Here is a 23,094-nt window from a genome sequence, read left to right as displayed (position 1 = left end):
GGAGCATTAGGTTTGGGGGAGGAAAAGAAAAGCCTCATCAGGCTAACTAATGTATCTTTAATATCAAAACTCTGCCTTTGTATTTTTGGAAGGAGAGTTCATATGGCAATATAATTCCCAAATTTCCATGACCTGTTCCTTTTCCATTTCCTTGCCTCATGTGGCAATCTGTTCATGGAAGCACTTCACATGCTGTCTGTCAATGGTGCCAAGCTAAAAAGTGACAAAAAACGGGGGGCTGGTAGAAGTGGACAATGGCTGGACAACAGGATTGGCCACAACCAACTGTCCTTCAGAACAGGCCTAGTGGATAGAGCACAGGTCTGGGAATCAGAAGGACCCAGGTTCTAACCCCAGCTCTTGCCGCTTGTCTACTGTGTGACCTTGGGCAATTCACTTAGCTTCTCTGTGCCTCAGTTACCTCATCTGTAAAATGAGGATTAAGATTGTGAACCTCATGTGGGATAGGGGCTGTGTCCAACCCCATTTGCTTGTATCCACCCCTGCACTTAGTGGAGTGCCTGGCCCATAGTAAGCACTTAACAAATTCCACAGATAATAATAATGAAAATAAAGGCAGCCAGGTCTCGTGGGAAAAGCACTGGCCATAGAATCAGGAGTCTAGGATCAGCATCCCGTCTCTGCCACTGATTTGCTGGCCACCTTAGGCAACCCCTTGGTGGGTTTATTTTTTTCAAAATATTTTTTGCCAACCGAGTTTCGTACCCTTGATTCTTTTTTGAAATTTTGTGGGTATCCGTAAGGCTTAAGATTCAATGAATTCATCAGAAGAAATATATGCGTTTACCCACCTCGTCATCCCCAACAGTGTACTGAAAGTTCATTTTCATAGACATAAATATTTCATTTCGAAAGGTTCAACTTGCCACCCATATACTTGCATTAGCATTAGCAGACACGATCGCTGCCCCTAACGAGCTTCCGGGCTAGAGGGAGAGAGAGCCATTAAAATGAATAAATATGTAATTCATAACATATAATTTAAAGAGAAGTACATAAGTGCTGTGGGGCTGGGGGTGGGGCAAATATCAAATGGCCAAAGTTCACCGATCTGAGTGCATAGATGACGCAGAAGGGAGAGCGAGAAGGGCTTAATTGGGGAAGGTCTTTTGGAGAAGCTGTGACCTGAACAATGCTTTGAGGTGGAGAGAATGGTGGGTCTGGTGTGTATGGAAGGGGAAGGAGTTTCAGGCTAGGGGGAGGATGTGGGAAAGGAATCCGTGGCGAGATAGACGAGATCTGGGCACAATGAGTAAACTATGTAAGTTGAATAAACAGAGTAAGATGGAATCTCCCATCAAGTAGGATGGGTGGCTGACCGAGCATTGCCCAACTGTTCCCAGTTGGGCTGGGCTGCCGTCTGCAGGGCCCGGTGCTGTTTTTGGTTTTGTCTCCGAGTCTTACAACAGTCAATGCTTCCACTCAAAAAGAGCCATGTCGTTCTGACTTGCAGTCCACCAGGCTGGCCTGTCTGACAGAGCTGTCTCCCAACATTTCACCATCTTGATGTACTGAATGAGGCTGCTTTTTACTGCAGCCTTAAAAAAATAGTGGTAGCAGTAGTAATAGTGATGGTGTTATTGATTTGCTTCTGCCCATTCCAGTTCACGGATCTGGACTCACTTCACAACCTTGCTTACCTCATTGATTTGGGGGAGTGGGTCCAACAGGACACCTCTATTCTGACACGATTAGCCAAACCATCTTGGAGTCATCTCAGGATCTTGATAACTTCCTAGGGACAGTCAAATTTACTTAGCAATGGCCAGATCCCAGATTTATTAAGTGGTCACATGCTTTCATAAAGTCTATAAAATAATACAGCTGTTGACTTAAACCGGGTCTAAAGCCAAGTTCGTGTTCTCTGGATCATCATGTGATTTTAGGGGTCTGAAGGTAATGCTTATTAACAGTTACATTTAACTTGGTTTACCAGTGTGGCTGACCGAAGTGACAGCAAACCAATTCACTGCATAGTTCTTCATTGCTTTACAAAGGAGGGAGATTTTGAGCCTTTTAGTTTCGCTTCTCCTAGTCTGAAGGGAGTTCCATTGATGGGTGAGATTGAAAAACTGTGTTTCTAGGGTCTGATTCCTGAATGGTCTGCCCTCCTAAGCAGAATGCATCTGGATGTGTGTACTTTTCTGGCATGTTGCTACAGTGTTGGTTTCTAGGACATTGTGAAATGGGATTCATTTTACCTAATTAGATTAATGGCTGTTAGCTGGTGTGTCACTAATATTGATTATGATGCTCTCCTTCACAGCTAAGAAAAGGCTAGTAGCCCTAACTCACCTGCTCTATCTAGAAGCCACAGTGGCCTGCCATAAATGGACAGAGATTTGGTTGTATTTGTGGATATAACATGTGAGATTAATGGCCCGGACGTGGTCATAAAAATCATTCTGTTTGTGAGTACTCTACCCCTAGCTGGTGTTGGGGAAATTGCGTTCTTTGGAGTGTAAGGGATTTATGTACTCTTCTTCCTTTGATTTGGGAGCCCATATTCTCAGAGAGTGAAGGAGAAAAACTCTAGGACCAACAGTGAAGCGGGGCTCCCATGACTGGGTGGGATGAGTGATCAGTCAATCAAATTTATTGAGCCCTCCTAACTGGAGGCAGAGCACTGTACTAAGCGTTTGGGAGAGGACACTCTAACCATCTAAGAGAGTTGGTAGACACATTCCCTGCCCACAACGAGGTCATGGGTTCTAATCCCGCCTCCTCCGCTTGTCAGCTGTGTGACTTTGGACAAGCCACTTAACTTCTCTGTGCCTGTTTCCTCATCTGTAAAATGGGAATTAAGACTTTGAGCCCCACGTGGGACAACCTGATCATCTTGTATCCACCCCAGAGCTTAGAACAGTGCTTCACACATACTAAGTGCTAACAGATGCCATTATTATTATTATTGTTAACGAGCTAACAGTCTGGACAGTCGCTGCTGTCTAATGTCCAAGTATTCAGTCCTGACAAGGTGCACTGTCTCAAGCATCAACACCCCACCTAATCACCCCACTCCCCCTATTTGCAGTTAGCTTTGCACCCTTTATCTACCCCTCCCTCGGCCGCACAGGATTTGTGTACCTATCCATAACGTATTCATTTATATTCACGTCTCTCTCCCCCTCTGGACTGTGAGCTCGTTGTGGGCAGGGAACTTGTCTGCCAACTCTGTTGTAGTGGACTCTCCCAAGCGCTCGGTACAGTGTGCTCTGCACACAATAAGGGCTCAATAAATACGATTGCTTGATCACTCAGGCAGAGGCTGAGCAGTTAGCATTCAAGCTAGATAAAAAGACTTGCTTGTCTAATGAGTTAGGCACATTTCCATCTGGAAATCAGTAACGGAAGAGAAACGAAACCGCACGTGTTGCGGGGGGGGGGGGGGATCACAAATACGGAACTCGGAGTCATGACAATTTTAGGATGTCGGTGATTTCACTCTTCACGTCTACGGAGAGAAGCGGCAGGGTTCCAGTGAAGCGGCTGAAAACTGGGGAATTCTGCTGGAGGTTAAGGTTTCCTGATGGTGACTTCCCCCCGACCTTCTGCTGAGTAGGAGTTCTGGGATGTGACATATGTTCCTGGGTTGGTGAGTTGTGTTCAGTTCCAGCTGTTCACGAGGCATACGCCCTTTTGGGGGACAGAATGTTCTCACCTGCTCTTGTTTGGGTTTGTGGTTTTTGTTTGTTTGTTTGCTTTTCGGATCAGACTTGTTCTCCTGGGGCAGGTTGGAAGTTGATGGTTTGTATGCTTAGCCCAGACAGCCCAGCTCTTGAAAAACAATCGAACAATTAACTATGTTTGTTTTTCCCCTCCCCCTTTCAAATCAAGCAATTTCTATAAGGAGAGAGCTATCCACGGTTGATCTTTGTGTTGCCTAACAGGTAGCAATACCATAATCACTGCAATAATCCCAGAACAAACAGAATGCTTAGTTTAAGCTGTTTTCTTTGATTGTTAAATTGCCTCCCTAATAGTTATCCGAAGAAGGCCTCCCCCTGCCTGCGTGTTCTTTTGATCTCTAGGTTTATAAAATCCCCAGCACTGGCACTGCTCCTCAGCTAAATCCCTCATCTTGTCGGGGGGAAAAATGCTCAGTTCTTCCCTGCTCGGCTCACCTCTTTACAGTGTGCATGAACCAGACTCTGATCCCTCTCAATCCCATGCTACACCCTCTTCGAGCCCTGAAAGCAGTGAGTCCAACCAGAGGAGATGTGTGGGGAGGGAGCATGTGTGGGTCATGTAGGAAAGGGATCTAGGAACCTGGTTCCTTCCCGAACCTGCCGGGGCCTCCTTCCTCAACACGGTGGTCAGTGCTATAGAAAAGTCTTGGCCAATGTTTCGGAAGAAATCGCAAAATGAGAGCTGAGCAGATTTTATCCAACCTCCACGCTGTTGCTAGCAGGGACTCTGGCTGGGAATGTTATTAGGACTGGCTCAAGTTTGCATTCTAAACCCAGATTCATCCTCTAGGGCTTTTAGTTCAGCATTAATAAACAGGAGAAGTGAAATAAAATGTGATCTGGGAGTCTACTCTCCTGCCAGGCCTGCTGTTGAGAGACACTGTTCGTCTCTGTGATACAGGGGCTGCTAATCTAATACCTTCATGGAACATTTCTTTTTTTAACGACATCACCTTTTATTCCCAAACGTCCAGCGAGAAGGCAGATTTGACCAGTCAGACACACAGACTCACCAAATGGCCACTGTCATCGCTGACTGAGTTCCTAGGTCCTGTGATGCAGTGCTCAGTGAAGGAGACACAGTGTCTGTTCAAAGGTAAATCCAATAAAGGGAAGGAGAAAGGGACAAGAGGGGAGGAGGGAGGGAAGGAAGGGAGTGGAACCGAGGTGGGGAAGAATGAAGAGGAAGGAGATGCTCCTACCTCAGAAGCCCTTTCTGCATGAACACACTTTTTTTCTGGGTGGAGACTGGCTCTCCATGAGTTAACAAGAAACTAGCTGGTGGTCGGGCCCTGATCAGAGGAAGAGGAGGAGAAGGGGAAAGTTCCTGGGGTCTGAGGTGGTTAACCTCTTAGCACCGAAGGGTCTGATGTCCACATTCTTACCTTAGCAACGTCTGGATTCCCAGTTTGCTAGGTATGAACTAGTAGTGTGATGGTTTTTTCTAACTTAATCGAGAGGAAAATGCCCTGGCCATCTCATGTGATGAGAATGCCAATTCGATCACAGCTGTATTATGCAGTGACACTAGCAGAGCAGCACTGAATCGGACTCAAAATGATGGCATCTAAACCTCCTTGTGAGAACGCTAGGCAAATCCCAGTGTTGCTGGAACAGGAAAATACATGTTGGGGTATTATTTTTGAGTTTCCTGGGTAAGGGTAAAATAGCAGGATTCAGAGCGGCTATAGAGTCCCAGATCGGGAGGGGCCCAGGTGCGGGCAAGAATGCATTTATACGCCGTCAAAGATCGGGTCTGTGGGCTAAGCATTATGCTAAGTGCTAGGGTAGATACGACTGTAGACTGTGAGCTTGTTGTGGAGCGGGAATGTCATTGCTTTTTGGTGCACTGGGCTTTCCCAAGCGCTCAGCACAGTGCTCTGCACGCAGTAAGCGCTCAATACGATGGAATGAATGAGTGATTCATAAGATCGGGAACAGTCCCTGTCCCACACAAAACTCTTAAGTCTGAGGGAGGGAGAACAGGTATTTATTCTATCCTCACTTGACAGGTGAGGAAACTGATGCACAAAGCAAATTAAGCGACTCGCCCAAGGTCCTGTCACAGCAAGGAAGTGATGTAGCTATGCTACATACTCTCGATTCCCCTGTTTTTAAGGATTTCCAGGTCAGGCGATGTCAGAACCTTTCCTAGTGACTTGTTCCTGTCTCATACAAAACTTTCCTGCCTCCACGTCTACCTCTTTGGAACTCTTTGCCGCCTTCCACTTAAATCGATCTGGTTTATTCACCGGCAAGATGGAGCTACTATAAATAAAGAGCTTATGTGGGTAACATAAAGGTGCCTTTCAGTCCGTTGATATTTCCGATGGGTTTAAACACTTTCAGAGTGATTAGGAATAACCCCTCTGTGCAGGGCAGAACCTAATTACAATTATTATTACTATGGTATTTGTGAAGCACTTACTATGTGCCAAGCACTGTTCTAAGCGCTGGGGCAGATACAGGGTAATCAGGTTGCCCCACGTGGGGCAGATACTGGGTAATCAGGTTGTCCCACGTGGGGCTCATAGTCTTAATCCCCGTTTTACAGATGGGGGAACTGAGGCCCAGATAAAGTGACTTGCCCAAAGCCACACGGCTGCCAAGTGGTGAAGGTGGCGTTAGAACCCACGACCTCCGACTCCCAAGTCCGGGCTCTTTCCACCGAGCCACGCGATGATGATGATGATGATGGCATTTGTTAAGCGTTTACTATGTGCCAAGCACTGTCCTAAGTGCTGGGGGGGAATGCAAGGTGATAATAATAATAATAGTAATAATGATGGCATTTATTAAGCGCTTACTACGTGCAAAGCACTGTTCCAAGCGCTGGGAAGGTTACAAAGTGATCAGGTTGTCTGTCCCACGGGGCGGGGGCTCACAGTCTTGATCCCCATTTTACAGATGAGGTCACTGAGGCCCAGAGAAGTGAAGTGACTTGCCCAAAGCGACACAGCTGACAATTGGCAGGGCCGGGATTTGAACCCGTGACCTCTGACTCCAAAGCCCGGGCTCTTTCCGCTGAGCCACGTGATGAGGCTGTCGCACGTGGGGCTCACAGTCTCGATCCCCATTTTACAGATGAGGCCACTGAGGCCCAGAGAAGTGAAGTGACTTGCCCAAAGCGACACAGCTGACAATTGGCAGGGCCGGGATTTGAACCCGTGACCTCTGACTCCAAAGCCCGGGCTCTTTCCGCTGAGCCACGTGATGAGGTTGTCGCACGTGGGGCTCACAGTCTCGATCCCCATTTTACAGATGAGGTCACTGAGGCCCAGAGAAGTGAAGTGACGGGCCCAAAGTGACCTCATCTGTAAAATGGGGGTTAAGACTGTGAGCGGCGGGACAGGGATTGGAACCCATGACCTCTGACTCCCAAGCCCGCGCCGTTTCCACTATGGGGAACAGGAAAATACAGGTTGGGGTATTATTTTTGAGTTTCCTGGGTAAGGGTAAAATAGCAGGATTCAGAGCGGCTATAGAGTCCCAGATCGGGAGGGGCCCAGGTGCGGGCAAGAATGCATTTATACGCCGTCAAAGATCGGGTCTGTGGGCTAAGCATTATGCTAAGTGCTAGGGTAGATACGACTGTAGACTGTGAGCTTGTTGTGGAGCGGGAATGTCATTGCTTTTTGGTGCACTGGGCTTTCCCAAGCGCTCAGCACAGTGCTCTGCACGCAGTAAGCGCTCAATAAATACGATGGAATGAATCAATCAATCAATCAATCAATCGTATTTATTGAGCGCTTACTATGTGCAGAGCACTGTACTAAGCGCTTGGGAAGTACAAATTGGCATCACATAGAGACAGTCCCTACCCAACAGTGGGCTCACAGTCTAAAAGGGGGAGACAGAGTACAGAACCAAACATACCAACAAAATAAAATAAGTAGGATAGAAATGTACAAGTAAAATAAATAAATAAATAAATAGAGTAATAAATATGTACAACCATATATACATATATACAGGTGTTGTGGGGAAGGGAAGGAGGTAAGACAGGGGGATGGAGAGGGGGACGAGGGGGAGAGGAAAGAAGGGGCTCAGTCTGGGAAGGCCTCCTGGAGGAGGTGAGCTCTCAGCAGGGCCTTGAAGGGAGGAAGAGAGCGAGCTTGGCGGAGGGGCAGAGGGAGGGCATTCCAGGCCCGGGGGGTGACGTGGGCCGGGGGTCGACGGCGGGACAGGCGAGAACGAGGTACGGTGAGGAGATTAGTGGTGGAGGAGCGGAGGGTGCGGGCTGGGTAGTAGAAGGAGAGAAGGGAGGTGAGGTAGGAGGGGGCGAGGTGATGGACAGCCTTGAAGCCCAGGGTGAGGAGTTTCTGCCTGATGCGTAGATTGATCGGTAGCCATTGGAGGTTTTTGAGGAGGGGAGTAATAAGATCGGGTACAGTCCCTGTCCCACGCGAGACTCATAAGTCTGAGGGAGCCACGTTTTGGGTGGAGATGGTCCCGGGGAGCCGGTCGCTGCGGTGGCGGAGCGGGGCCGGGCTGCGCGGCGAGGCGAGGCGCCCGCGCGGCCGGTAGGGGGCAGTGCGGCCGCGCGGAGCCTCCGACCGGGCGCTCGGGAGGGAGGCCCGGGACCCGGGAGAGGCCGGACCCGAATTAGGCTTCTCCTCTCGTCGTGTCCCTCCCCGGGCACCGCCGCGGACCCCGGCTTCCCCTTGCCTCAATCAATCAATCATCAATCGTATTTATTGAGCGCTTACTGTGTCCCAGACTGAGCCCCTTCCTTCCTCTCCCCCTCTCCACCCCCCCATCTTACCTCCTTCCCTTCCCCACAGCACCTGTATATATGGTTGTACAGATTTATTACTCTATTTATTTCACTTGTACATTTCTATCCTATTTATTTTATTTTGTTGGTACGTTTGGTTCTGTTCTCTGTCTCCCCCTTTTAGACTGTGAGCCCGCTGTTGGGTAGGGACTGTCTCTATGTGTTGCCAATTTGTACTTCCCAAGCGCTTAGTACAGTGCTCTGCACATAGTAAGCGCTCAATAAATACGATGGATTGATTGATTGCAGACCACTGTACTAGGCGCTTGGGAAGTCCAAGTTGGCAACATATAGGGATGGCCCCTACCCAACAGTGGGCTCACAGTCTAGAAGGGGGAGACAGGGAGCGAAACCAAACATATTAACAAAATAAAATAAATAGAAATAGTTTATTGCTCAGCTCAGCTCAGCCCTGCCCCCGGCCGGGGGCCCGCCCGCCCGTCGCCCCCCGGGGAGCCCAGCCGCCCGCCCGGCCTCTTCCCTCTGCCTTTCCCGCGAGGCAACTAAGCTGCCCCAATCAATCAATCAATCGATCGTATTGATTGAGCGCTTACTGTGTGCAGAGCACTGGACTAAGCGCTTGGGAAGCACAAACTGGCAACGTCTAGAGACAGTCCCTGCCCAACAGTGGGCTCACAGTCTAAAAGGGGGAGACAGAGAACAAAACCAAACATACTAACAAAATAAAATAGAGTAGATATGTACAAGTAAAATAAATAAATAGAGTAATAAATATGTACGAACATATATACATTTATACAGGTGCTGTGGGGAGGGGAAGGAGGTAAGATGGGGGGGATCATCATCATCAATCCCCTTTTAGACTGTGAGCCCACTGTTGGGTAGGGACGGTCTCTATATGTTGCCAATTTGTACTTCCCAAGCGCTTAGTCATCATCATCATCATCATCAATTGTATTTATTGAGCGCTTACTATGTGCAGAGCACTGTACTAAGCGCTTGGGAAGTACAAATTGGCAACATATAGAGACAGTCCCTACCCAACAGTGGGCTGCTCTGATGATGATCAATCGTATTTATTGAGCGCTTACTGTGTGCAGAGGGGATGGAGAAGGGGACGAGGGGGAGAGGAGGGAAGGGGCTCAGTCTGGGAAGGCCTCCTGGAGGAGATGAGCTCTCAATCAATCAATCAATCGTATTTATTGAGCAATTACTGTGTGCAGAGCACTGGACTAAGCGCTTGGGAAGTCCAAGTTGGCAACATCTAGAGACAGCCCCTACCCAACAGTGGGCTCACAGGTGGGGCGTCGGGCTCCCTCCCCTTCCCGCTCTTTTCCCGGGCGGTGGGAGCCGAAGCCAAGAGAAGAGAGTGCGGGGGGAAGGCGGAAGGGAGGGGTGTCTGTGTGTGTAGTGTGTGTGTGTGTTTTGTGTGTGTGTGTAGCGGAGGGGTGGGGGGAGGGCGAGGTTCCCACGTGGGGGCTGACGCCGGCTGCCGGGCAACGCTGGCTTGATCCCGGGGCTATAAAACGAGTCCACGGTGAAGGGGGGCCACGAAAGGCGGTCGCTTCGGCTCCCACTCCGGGGGGGGGGGGGACCCTCGGCCGGACAAGGCCCGGACCCCCGAGCAGACCCCGGCAGGACGGACCACTCGCCAGGGACCCGGCCCACTGGGTGGGGAGGACGACGAGGGAAGGACGCGACTGTGCAGCGGCCATCGGGCCGCTTCCAGCCGCAAGTTTGGAAACCCGGGGCCCGGAATCGGGACACACGCGCACGTGCGGCTGCGGGTCGGCTTCACCGGAGGATCGGGGTGGCTGCGGGGGAGACGCCTCCGATCAGCAGGCCGGGGGGGGGGGGGGGCTGACGGAGAGGCCGCCCTGGGCTAGCCCATCCCCTCTCCCTGCCCCCTCGGGCTCGGCCGGAGGTGGCCGAGGGATTGTTGATTTTTCCTTCCTCTTCTCCTGAGAACTACGGATCGCTCCCCCCAACCCCCCCTCCGCCCTCCCAATCCGCGGGCGCCCCGCCTCTTGGAAATAAAACTTGGATCAGCCGGGGAGGGCGAGCCAGACTGTGATTGTTGTCGTCCGCGCGCTGCCCGGGGAAACTGAGGCCGCGGACCGGGCCGGTCCCGGGCGCTCTATGCCAGGCGGGAGGGGGCGAGAGGGGCGAGACCCTGCCCGGCCCGGAGGAGGAGGAGGAGGAGGAGGAAGAGGCAGGTAAAGGGCGGGCCCCGGGTTGATGTTCCACCAGGCCCAGCCGCTGGCCGAGGGGGGCCTCCCCCCCATGGGGGCCCTGCGGGCGGACTGGGGCAACTGGACCCCCAACGGGACGGCCCCGGGGGCCCCCCGGCCGCCCCCGTACTCCCTGCAGGTCACCCTGACCCTGGTCAGCCTGGCCGGGCTGCTGATGCTGCTGACCGTGTTCGGCAACGTGCTGGTGATCATCGCCGTGCTCACCAGCCGGGCGCTGAAGGCCCCCCAGAACCTGTTCCTGGTGTCCCTGGCGTCGGCCGACATCCTGGTGGCCGCGCTGGTCATCCCCTTCTCCCTGGCCAACGAGGTGATGGGCTACTGGTACTTCGGGCCGGCCTGGTGCGAGATCTACCTGGCGCTGGACGTGCTGTTCTGCACGTCCAGCATCGTGCACCTGTGCGCCATCAGCCTGGACCGCTACTGGTCCGTCACGCGGGCCGTCGAGTACAACCTCAAGCGGACGCCGCGGCGCATCAAGGCCGTCATCCTCACCGTGTGGGTCATCTCGGCCGTCATCTCCTTCCCGCCGCTCATCTCCCTGGAGAAGGAGAAGGGCCGTGTAGGGGGCGGCGGCGGCGGCGAGCGGGGGGAGCCGCGCTGCGAGATCAACGACCAGAAGTGGTACGTCGTCTCGTCGTGCATCGGCTCCTTCTTCGCCCCCTGCCTCATCATGATCCTGGTGTACGTGCGCATCTACCAGATCGCCAAGCGCCGCACGCGCGTGCCCGCCAACGCCGCGCGCCGCCCCCGCCGGCCGCCTCGGGAGCGCGCGCGCCCCAACGGCCTGGCGCCGCCCAAGCTCAACGGCGCCGCGGAGGCGCGCGGGGAGCCCGCCGAGAGCGCCCCCTGCCGACCGGAGCCCAACGGGCCGGACCCCGACGGCAGCTCGTCGTCGGGGCGGGCCGCCCCCTCAGAACCAGCACCACCAGCACCACCACCACCACCACCACCGCCACCACCGCCCCGCCGGCCCGCCAAGGCCGGCCGCGTCCGCCCGGGCCCCTCAGGCCCTCCCCGCGACGACGACGACGACGACGACGGCCAGCGCGGCGCCAAGGGGTCCCGCTGGCGCGGCCGGCAGAACCGCGAGAAGCGCTTCACCTTCGTCCTGGCCGTCGTCATCGGCGTGTTCGTCGCCTGCTGGTTCCCCTTCTTCTTCACCTACACCCTCACCGCCCTCTGCTGCCCCGCCCCGCGGACCCTCTTCAAGTTCTTCTTCTGGTTCGGCTACTGCAACAGCTCCCTCAACCCCGTCATCTACACCATCTTCAACCACGACTTCCGCAGGGCCTTCAAGAGGATCCTCTGCCGGGGGGGCGGCAAGAGGACCGGCTGAGGGGACCCGGACGGCGGGAGGGATGATGGATGGATGGATGGATGGATGGATGCGGCCTGGACGTGCGAAGGGCCATCCATCCCCAGATACAGTACCGCTTCCCCTCCTCCGGCCCGGGAGCGGAAAATGCCTTCGTTTTTGCAAGGCGAAAAGCGCAAACTCCCCCCAGGACTCGGGACCCATTGCAGCCTAACCCGAGGCTCGGCCACCTTTGCATGGGGGGCGGGGGAGCTGGCCCTTCCCCCCCCTTTCCCGACCCCCACCCCACCCCACATAGTATTATCCCCCCGGGGCCCGGCCTGGTGCTCCTCACGCAGTATTGTTTCGTGAAGGTATTTTGCTCCATCGCTGGAAGGAGGAGGTGTGCCCATGGCACTTGGAGGCAGGCCCCAGAGGGCAGGGCGGCGAGACCACTCGGCTTTTGGACCCCCCTCCCGCCCCTTGAAGCCACAGAAAAAGGTCCTAGCCCCAACCATTGTCAGTAGGGTTATGGCACTCTCACCACAGCACAGAATTTTGCTCACGGCTGGCTTGTTTTGATCCCTTTTTGACTGTAAATACGCACCGTTTTGGTAGTGAACATCAGGGTTAAATACATCCTACCAATGGGTATGGATTCTGCCATTTTAATGATTGCGGGACTTCACGTGCAAAAAAACCCCTTTCTTTCAAAGTAACCGTTTTGCAATGCAGGTTTTTAAATCCTCCAGGCCTCCACAGAATCCGGGAACTGTCCATTTTGATCTGGATATTTCCCTGGGGGGGAGGAGTCTCTGCACTCCCCCTCCCCCCCGTGCGATTGCCTTTTCACGTGTAAATATGAAGATAATGAATCAGGGGAGGAGTAATTAATCCTGCGGACTACCATGCTACTCCCTGTACCGTTAGCCCATGCCACTCCATTCATCTTCAATTTCTAACTTAAATATGGGACTTCCTTCCCCCGGTGCAACTGCCTGAAGAATATATAGCCAATCTAACTAACCCTTGTCATGGGCCCAGGGGATCTGGGATACCTTAAACCGCTGCTTTTAAAGACGGAGGTGTGGAAATTCTGTGGGAGAAGCGCCTTGATTCAATCTCTCCAAGGTAAAAAGGGTTTGAAAAGACAGCAAGATGAAATTGTCGATTGTACAGTGACTGATAACAGAGCTTTTCGGTATCAAAAGTGTCATTTTCTTTGCTTTCTCTGTTCAGACCGTGTCGTTCATCAACTCAGAAGGTCAAACAGTGCAGTGTGGAGGCCTGAGACCTAGGTTTACATCTGCATTTATTCGTCAGTGTTTTCAATACTGAATTTTCAAGACCTGAAAGACCACTTTGTTTCACCCTAGTCAGCAGACACTGCTATTGACAATGGATTTTTTTAAAATAAAAAAAGTTTACAGACCAAATGTGAAATAAACATCAATTAAGCCTAGCTGTCTATTATACATGTTTTCAAAAGTTTCAAACTTCAGGAAGAATTTTTGAAAAAAAAAAGGGATATGAGCCGTTGAACAATGGCTTAGTTGAGGTCAGAGAGAAATGACAGTGTCTTTTCTGTTTCTCTGCCACAGTAAGTCCTTTCTGGTCCTGTTTAAAAAAAGACTCAAGGTGATACAGGATGAATTCCTCCTAGAAGGGGGAAGCATTGGATTCTGAGCTGTTAACTGAGAGCTGAATTAAATGTACAGAGGAGATAGTGCCATTGACTAATTTGAAAAATGCCACTCAGAATTTCTTTTCAGGGGCAAATGAAACCAGCAGATCCTCTTATTTCCAAGGGCTTCGTGAGAAGGGCTGTGAAAATCCATTTGCCTAAAAACCTGCAAAAACTTGTTCTCAAGACAGATGGAGTTTGCTTTCCCCTGAGTGGTTCTGGAAATGGTGGTGAGGCTGGGACCATCTTTTTCGGGGGGTGGGTGGGTGGGTGGGGTGTGTGTGTGTGTGTGTGTGTGTGTGTGTTGAGAAGGAAAAGGAGATCAAGGGAAGAGGAGAGCAGAGAGAAGTGAGGTGGGAGGTGAAAGGTAAAGTTCAGTCTCCTGTTCACTGAGTCTAGTTCAGGGAGACACTGCATATCAGGGGTGGAATGATACCCCCCAGATGAGGGTGGATCTCAAAGAGGGAGAATTAAAAAGAGATTTAGAAGAAAATATGGTCAAACCAGAGACAGAAGAAGAATCACAGTGAGCTCTATCCTCTGTGATAGGAGTGGAGGGCTGTCATTGGAGGGCTTGGCACAAGTCAGTTAAACAGTTTGTGCTCCATCAGCATCCTCAGTAGTATTTACAGGGAGCCTGTGAGCTGGCTGGCCTGCTTCTAGGTCTCAGGGAAAAGGGGTTAAGGACAGAATCTGTCTGATCTCCTCCTTTGAAAGGTGCTGTATAAATGGTTGCCATCATCACGTAAACCTCTTCTGTCCTCTTGCAAACCTATCATCCTCTCTGGGGGAAATGACCATTACCAGACAAGTCAGGCAAACAACCCAAACAGAATAAATCTCTGGCTGAAGGCCAGCATATTTGGTGAACAGATCCTTCTGACATTGACACCAGGAGAGATAAAAATAATACTCTGCATTGGCCTGGATTAACCCTGTTTCAGTGCTATTGGGTTAAGTGAAATTTTGTTCCTTTTCTTCTCTTGATAATTTATTTAGTGGTTACACAGCCTTGGGGAAAGAGGAAGGCTTTATTCTAAATTGGAGGGGGCCTTGGTTGCTCAATTGACTCCTGACAACGGGTTTCTTGGTTATTGGGTTTTCAGCGGCACATAGATCAGTAGCTGAGAAGGAGCGGGATGAATGGAAGCTGTAATTGGCAAGGAGCAAAGAGGACAGTTATTCGGAGAGTCAATCTTGTAATATCATCATGGCATGGTCAGGATTTTAGTGAGGAGAACTGGCCTGCCCTTCTTCCATATGCCTTATTTTCTTTAGGTTTGTTAGAATAATAAAATGACTACGGGGAGGTATGGTAGGCAGAAGCCCCTCCTACTGGCAGCAAATATCGGCAAGTGAAAATTTAGTTGTGCACAGTGGCCCTGATGGTCCAACATCGACTTAACCCCACTCTCCTCCCACTTCACCCCAGTTGGTTCTCTTGGCTTCTCCTAAAAGTTTAGTTATGGATAGAGGCCTTGATAGTTCAATATCAATTTAAGCCCGCTCTCCTCCCGCATCACTCTTTGCTTCTCCTACATTCACCTGTTCACTGTGCTTCATTCTCATCCCCCTCTCAACCCTGGGCTGGCACCTTCCTCCTGGCTGACACTGCCTCTTCAAATCTGTCAGATCACGACTCTCCTCGTCTTCAAAGCCTTCCTGAAATTCCACCTTCTTTAAGAGGCTTCTGCTGATTAAATTTTCTTCTCCTTAGTTTATGCCCTTCCAACTGTCATCTCAGCCCTTACGTATCCACAGCCACCTATAGCACTTTTATACACATCGATTTGCATATTCTCCCATTTAAGCACTTGCTTATCCACAGAGCCATCTTTTCAATCTTTTCATTATCATAACATGGTATTTACTGAGCGAGCCCTGTAGTAAGCACCTATCAATTTTGTCCATCTCTCCTAGATCGAAAGCTCCCCGGAGCCAGGGATCATGTTTCAACCCGTACTGCACCCTCCTAAGCACTTAATATGGTACAACATATGCAGTAGGTGCTCAGTAAACATATGTGATTGATTCACTAGAGGTGGACTTTATAGAGAAGCACAGTAAGCCTATGTTATCAGGGCAATGAGACGGCACCGAGGAGATTAGCCCAGGTGGCAGACCTTGGCTTTGGGTGCTCCAGTTTGTGTACACTACGCTTTGCTCGTGAAAAGCCCACTGGGACCAGGCTGTGTGTTTGAACTTTGACTAGCTGGCTCATTGTTCAGAAGAGGCAGGTCCCCATTGGCCACTGCTCCCCAACTCTCTCCCAAGTCACAAGGTCACCTCCTCTCTGTCAGTCTTGTACTGCGTTAGTGAGAGCAAAAGGGTTGACATCCAGAGAGCTGATATTTACTTTCTCCTCCTTTCATTGTCCTGCCTTCCTGGTAGCAATCGAAGGCTTCTGCTTTCCTGTTAAGTTGGCATTTCCCTGCTCCAGCCTGAGACTGTCTCCCCCTCCCCCTCCCTCCCCCCGTACCGATTCAGCTTCTGCCTCTTTTGAAGAATTTGCCGGGATGGTATTGGTCTGCCCCTTCCCTGTATGTCAACCCTCCTCCCCACTTCCTCTACCTGGTCCTGTTTGGGTGCCTGCGAGAACTGAATTGGATTTGGATTTACAAGTTCCAATCTTGTTTGTAGATAATGGATGTTTCTCCATGTAGCGGCAAAAACTGTGCAGAGGGAAAGTGTCCACGTTTTCCTCCCTTTCCCACATCTAATTCTCCGTCAGATGGAAGGTGTTGTTTAACTTGCTCTTCAGGAGCAAGCTCTCATCCTGATTCTAATCCTGGCTGTAAGTGAGCTTGGGCAACTGAAATTCTCTGGGCCTCAGTTACCTCATCTGTAAAATGGTGATTAAGTCTATGAGCCCTTTGTGGGACAGGAAGTTGGGTGGCATGCAAGAGTGTGTGTGTGTGTGTGAGAGAGAGAGAGAGAGAGTGCGCATATGCGCACGCTTTTTGACATGACTCACTGTCCTGATTAGGGCCTGAAGTGTAAGATTTAGGAGTGCTGGTGATTTGATGCTGCAACTGAAAATGCTGTTCTCCTTCTCAGATGTTATTTCCTTTTGGGAACTCTGCAGAAATCTTTTGCCTCATTTTCAAGACAGCTTTCTTGAGTCTGGACACTGAGAAGTGAACAATAAAGTGACTTATTTAGTTGCTTACTTTCATTCTTGAAAGGCATTTCAAGATGAGGTACAGGTGAGACCCAGGATTGTGATACCTGATAAAGAAGCAAGGGAGTTTAGTAAAATAAATTAAGACTATATTGAAATCCAGCCCCTGATGCAAAGGCCAAGTCTATAGTAGCAAACTATCCTGACAATTGTTCACTAAAAATATGGTTTAGGCTCAGTTGTCACTCTTCAGATATGTTACACATCGTTGTCCTTTGTATTCAAAGACACCACAGATGGCGAAATTCACTTATGAGTGAATAAAAGGGCCATCGTGGGACCCATAGTCTCGGCTACGTATTTGAATACCAAAAAGCTGCCCCTTGTTTTGTCATGTATGATATTTGCAGCTTCTTTGCCTCCGTGTCTCTAATGTCTTACTGAGCTCTTGCTCAAAGAGAACTGGTCCTTCCTTGAGAGCAGTGCACCATGCTGGTCTCTCCTCCATAACTGATTCCAAATTTTCAGCGGGGTGATTCATATTTCAGCCAATCTCTGCCTCAGCCAGCCGGTGGAGATAATGATTTCTACCTCTGGGTGTTTATGAAGAATTTTGCAGGAACGGAACTTCTGCATTCCCCATTCCCATGCCAAAGTCCTTTGAGATGATTAATTTGCTGCAGCTCTGATCCTCAGACCATTGGGCTGAGAGGAGACAAGGGGTCAGACTTTCCCCAAGCAAAATCAACATTTCCCAAGCTGTAGAAAATGGGGAATCAAGCCAGTTTAGCTGATCTGGCCTCAAGGTTTTACACCAAATACATAACATTGATTGAGAACCCCGCAGGGGTCCAGAAGACAGGAATTTCATTTGGACATGAAAATGGAACCAAGGTTTGGGGTTGTAATAGGCTTTTTGCACATTTGGATCCCTTTGGCTCTGAAGGTTAAAGATGGTGGAAACAGTAGGACTCCGACAACAACCGATCCATCACTCCCCGGGGCCACTCGTTGTTTTTGCTCCCTAAATCCCACCCTGATTCCGTGGGCAGCATGCAAACCTGTAGGTGTGCTTTCTGTTTTGCATAAATATCTGAATAAAAACCTGAATTGTTTCCCTGACTGCAAGTTATTAAAACACAAAGTGGCCTAGAAATGTAAACCTGGCAGACTTCGCTAGGAGCAAGAATTCTGATGTCCCTGTAGAGTTCCAAGCTCTGAGGCTGGGGTAGGAACAGGAGTGAGGCACAACCTCTTATTGGAACACGGGCTCTTGCCCCTTTGGTCGCTTTGCATTCAAGAGAAAAGCAGAAGGTTTTGCAGCGCTTACTGGGCACTTTCTTTTCATCCGTGTCTTGAGGAGGCTCTGCAGGTTTCCTTTTTCATTCATTCAATCGTATTTATTGAGCACCCACTGCGTGCAGATCACAGAACTAAACGCTTGGGAGAGTACAATATAACAATAAACGGACACATTCCCTGTCCTCAACTAGCCTATAGTCTAGAGGACTGTTTCCTCCAAGAACACAACCCTAAGGAAATATCCGGAGCCAGCTCCCAGGAGTGCAAGATGGTTAGAGTTGAGTCTACCCTTTCTGGCCACCCCTTCCCAAACATTAGCAATCCATGCTGGCCAGGAATTATGGCCCATGCTGTATGAGTCCAAGGGAAGGTGGACTTGTTAGGCTGCTGGGGAGGTGTGGATGGGGCTAATGGAAGTGGGCAACCAAAGCTGTGCTGGCCCCTGTGGCTTTCTCTTTCAGGAACTCCACCCCAACTCAGTGATCCAGTGAGTCTGGCCCTTCCTAGACACCATGGAGGTTGGGCCTGGGTCCGGCTGGTAGCCCTGGTTAGCCAGTGGCTCAGGGCAACCACTCCGTTGTCCCCCAGAGTCCCTCAAGTTTCCTCCTGCCTATGTAGTACATGAAGTTCTTTCCACTCACCAGTGAGCGGTTCTGGCTCCTAGCATCCTCAGCCGGCCCCCTGGGAATAGGATAGCAGGGTGGCGAGCTGATCGGAAAAAGAACGTCCCTTTGCCAAAGCGACGTGGGAAGGAGTGAGGGCCAGTCTGCTGGGACTCTCCGGTGCTTGGAGCTAATCGGGGCTTGGCTTGGAAAGCTGGTTCCCTTCTATTTCTCGGGGTGGCTGGGACCTTTTACCCTTTCTTCCCCAAAGTCGGCCTGAAACGGTTCTCTTGGACAGCGTTTGTGTATGCCTCTGTGTGTTGTGTGTTTGTGTATGTGCGTTTTCCTCCCTCTTCCACTTTTCTGACTTGGGAGCAAACAGCAATGAAACAGTAATCCCTGCCCCAGGCTGTGATGCCTTCATTGGTAAGCCGTGCCTTGTTGCACACGTGTGTGACATTCCGAGCCTCCATGCATTATTGAAGAGCTCCTGGAGAAACGCAGTAACAGGGGGACTGGATCCAATTTTCTTTATGAATTAATAGAGCCGGAGCCACGGATACCCCCCCCCCCCCCGCAGTGTGTTTGCAGTGACTCCAGGAGGGTTTTTCGGGTGATAATTGAACAGACTTTTTCAGGAATTCCAAACAGCTTAAGGAGCCCCCTGACTGAAACTGGACTGGTCAGTACAGATACAAGGAGGAATGGCGGACTGGCTCTTCTAACCTGGAGGCTTTCTTCAAAGGGCTGCAGAGTTTGGCCTGTTTCAGTGTTTTCTAAACTCAGCCTCCCTCTGCCTCCTTCTTCTGCCCTTTCCTCCCAGGTGAATACCTGTGACCTTTTCCCCCTCTGCCTCTCCTTGTCCCGATGAGTAAGGTCTTGGCTTTTGGAGCATGAGAAAAGGACTTTAATGCAATGTCCTATTGCCTCAGAGTCCTGGGGTGTTGTTAAGAAGCACAGAACAATTAGACCCCTTACAAAACCAGGAAATCATTCCTAACACCCCAGATTCTGTGACTGGAGGACATCCTCTCTAGGCTGGCATATTAGCCACTGACAGCTGGCTGGGTTGATAATTGGGTAATCTTAAGCAAGGACACCCTTCAGTTGCTGAGTTCTCCACACCTGCCAACTTTCATTAAAGCTTTCCCAGCTCTTGGGAAGAAAGATATAAGGATAGGATTTTGAACTAGAACCCAGAATCAATCAATCAATCAATCAATCGTATTTGTTGAGTGCTTACTATGCGCAGAACCCTGTACTAAGTGCTTGGTAGAGGGGAATAGAAAAATATAACAGAGTTGGTAGACATGTTACCTGCCCCCACCAAGCTTACAGTCTAGAGGGAGAGACAGACATTAATATAAAGAAATAAATCACGGATATGTACATAAGTGCTGTAGGGCTGAGGGAGGGGTGAATAAAGGGAGCAAATCAGGGTGATGCAGAAGGAGGGGGGGGGGGGAGAGGAAATGAGGGCTTAGTCAGGAAAGGCCATGGAGAAGTCCTCAGCTCTAGCAGCAGGCAGCCAATCCTGGTTTCCAGCCCCAACAACAGACGCAGGGAAGGAAGGGAATCAAAAGCTTCATGATAATGCAAAGGATGCTAAAGGTAACAGCACATTTGTTTATCTTTCAAACTTCCCTCAGAGGGGTGCCTGCTGGTCTCAGTGACTTTGGGCTAGTCCTCAAGTAATAGCAGGAATGACTGGAAAAAGAAGAATCGGAATCATATCATTTCAAGGTCCCTTCAGGCAAGGAGCAGGCTGGGTACAAGCTGGGTAATTCCACCAGCAACCAATCCATCTTATTTATTGAGCGCTTACAGTGTGCAGAACTTGGGAGTGCACAATGTAACAGAGTTGGGAGACACATGCCCTGCTCACTACAAGCTTACAGTTTAGAGCTTATAGCAGGTAGGAAACAGCAGTGCTGTGAATGAAATATATTATAAATGGAAGTTTTCTTCTTCAAGGCTATTCTGGAATATGTGATTTCCTAGTGTTTCCCTTGAGAACAAGGGTCTTGTGCCTTCCGAGAAGTTTGGTCAAGAGGGCAACTGGGTCATTGCTTTTTTAAACTGGCCCAGGCTAACACGTTTCTGATGCAAGAGACCTTCCTGGTCAAGCTCTTTAGAGAAGCAGCATGGTCTAATGGATAGAACACAGGCCTAGGAGTCAGAAGAACCTGGGTTCTAATCCCGGCTCTACCACTTGTCTGCTGAGTGACCTTGGACAAGTCATTTCACTTCTTTGTGCCTGGAAAATGGAGATTAAGACTGTGAGCCGCATGTGGGACATGGACTGTGTCCTACCTGATTACCTGGTATCTACCCCAGCACTTAGTACAGTGCCTGGCACAGAGTGAGTGCTTAAAAAATACCATTAAAAAGACAAAAGAAATAAACCCCCTGCCTCTGAGCACAGCATCCCCAAAACTTGTTTAGTTTGCCAATTCTCCAAACTCTTCAGGGAAAGAGGTTCCACAACCTCTCTGGGGATCATGATACAGTATTTACCATCTTTATTTTTAGGGTATTTTTTTTATTTTGTTTGACCATAACCCCGCCTGCTTCAATTGAGAAGCAGCATGCCCTAGAGGAAAGAGCACGGACCTGGAAGTCAGAGGACCTGGGTTCTAATGCGTCTTCCACCATTTACCTGCTGTGTGTGACCATTGCCAAATCACTTAACCTCACTGTGCCTCAGTTTCCTCATCCGTAAAATGTGCTTGATACCTGTTCCCTTTCTCCACAACAGATAACAGTTCTCCCCACATTCAAAGCCCTCCCAAAATCCCCCTTCTTCCAACAAGCTTTCAGCATTTCATTTCCCATCATCCTGAGCCATGTCACCCCTTCAGCTGACTCTACCACCTATTTACCTTCCTTTGGAAGTCATGTACATGTGTGTATATATACGCACGTGTATATATGTGCACATTTGTGTATATACATGCATGTATATATGTGTACATGTGTGTGTGTGTATGTGCATGCACACATACACGTGTGTATTATATATATATTTATATATCTTCAATTATTTATCTTGGCCAGTTGAATTATAAATAGCAATAAATGCTATTACTAATAACTGTAGTATCTATTGAGCACTTTAACAATATATTAAGTGTGGGGTTAAATATAAAATAATCAGCTTAGACATAGTCTCTGTCTCATGCAGGGCTCCATAGTATCAGTATAAGTAGGTGGGAGAAGAGGCATTGAATTCCCATTTTACAGATGAGGCAACCTAGGCCCAGAAAAGTTTTGTGAGTTACCCAAGGTCACACAGCTGGCAAGTGGCAGAACTGGAACTTGGAGGAGGTAGCTATCCAGCAAGCTTTTGAAAACAACGAGTGCTGTGGCCTCATGTGGATTTGAAGTGGGAGGGAGTTCCAGACAGGATGAATGACATGGGGGAGGTAATGGAGGAGGGCAAGTTGAAAGTGAAGTACATTAGAAGGTCAGCTTGGGGAGAACAAGGAGTGCAATATGGGGAGGAGAAGGATGAGAGCTGATATGTGAGATGGGGAAATCTGGGGGAAGACTTTTGAAGACAATGGTAAGGAGTTCTTGCTCGTAGAGGGTAATGGGTAGCCACTGGGGATGTTTACAAAGGGGAGAAAAGGGTGGCATGTCATATTTGAAGACTATGCCTGGGTATTAGCTTGTTCATATAGACTGAAATGGGTTGAGGCTGAAGGCTGGGAGACCAATGAGGAGGCTGAGCCAGAATGTTACAATGTGCATCTATTAATGTTAACCTGATGCTGCTTGTTCACACAGCAAGCACGATAGGTTTTTTCTAAGTCGGTTCACCTACCCTTGGCAAATCCAGCATTGCTTTGTCTCTCTGCACTGTCTCATTTCCAGCATATAATTCTTTTTTCTGCCTCTTTACATCTGAGATCTGGTGATCTCCATCAGGCCTTTACCAGATCTTGCTGTGCCCTCATGCTAAAAATTGAGCAGGTATGGTTAGAAAGGTATTTGAATTTCTCAGTCTCTTTTCCCGGTTCAGTTGGAAGCTGTCATCTTTTTCCTAACCTTGCAGCTTGGGTATCTGCATCCAAATGTGTAATTCTTTGGATGCATCAATTCTGACTTGAGTATCTACTCATTTTGGGTCCATCAGTTGTCCGTTTCTCGCACTTTCTTCCTCAGTTTAACCTGGGGGTTCCGAAACGTCAGTGTTGTTGGGACTGGCTTTTCCTTTGCTGCAAAATATATATTTTGATTATGACTCTGCCCAATTTATTCCTGCCCCCTTGAGTCATAAAGTCCTAAGAAAAATGGCTCTTATGGGGAATATGTCTAAAGCTAAACTATAAAATAGAACCACCGCCCCACCCAGATTCATTGTGAAAACTCTCCTCTCTGCCCTAAAT

The 23,094-nt window shown here is 49.6% G+C and overlaps 1 protein-coding gene and 1 long non-coding RNA gene across 2 annotated transcripts; both read left to right on the top strand.

Annotated features, from left to right (window-relative positions):
- The first annotated feature begins 10,342 nt into the window (after positions 1-10,342).
- Positions 10,343-12,061, top strand: ADRA2A (adrenoceptor alpha 2A). Its single transcript, XM_038758700.1, has one exon. It carries the CDS (start codon positions 10,687-10,689, stop codon positions 12,034-12,036), a length of 1,350 nt encoding a protein of 449 aa, XP_038614628.1. The 5' UTR covers positions 10,343-10,686; the 3' UTR covers positions 12,037-12,061.
- A 748-nt stretch (positions 12,062-12,809) lies between these two features.
- Positions 12,810-13,447, top strand: LOC119938794. The gene is made up of 2 exons (XR_005454510.1): positions 12,810-13,125; positions 13,234-13,447. It is a non-coding gene; the product is annotated as an uncharacterized LOC119938794 (long non-coding RNA).
- Positions 13,448-23,094: the final 9,647 nt, after the last annotated feature.

This window comes from Tachyglossus aculeatus, chromosome 16, assembly GCF_015852505.1.
Source record: "Tachyglossus aculeatus isolate mTacAcu1 chromosome 16, mTacAcu1.pri, whole genome shotgun sequence".
In the NCBI taxonomy this organism is placed as follows: domain Eukaryota; kingdom Metazoa; phylum Chordata; class Mammalia; order Monotremata; family Tachyglossidae; genus Tachyglossus; species Tachyglossus aculeatus.
Note: the sequence above shows the minus strand (reverse complement) of the source record. Positions and strands in the feature narration are given on the sequence as shown.

Excerpts from the sequence above, each read along its gene's own strand:
- ADRA2A (XM_038758700.1), top strand. The coding sequence starts at position 10,687 with ATGTTCCACCAGGCCCAGCCGCTGGCCGAGGGGGGCCTCCCCCCCATG.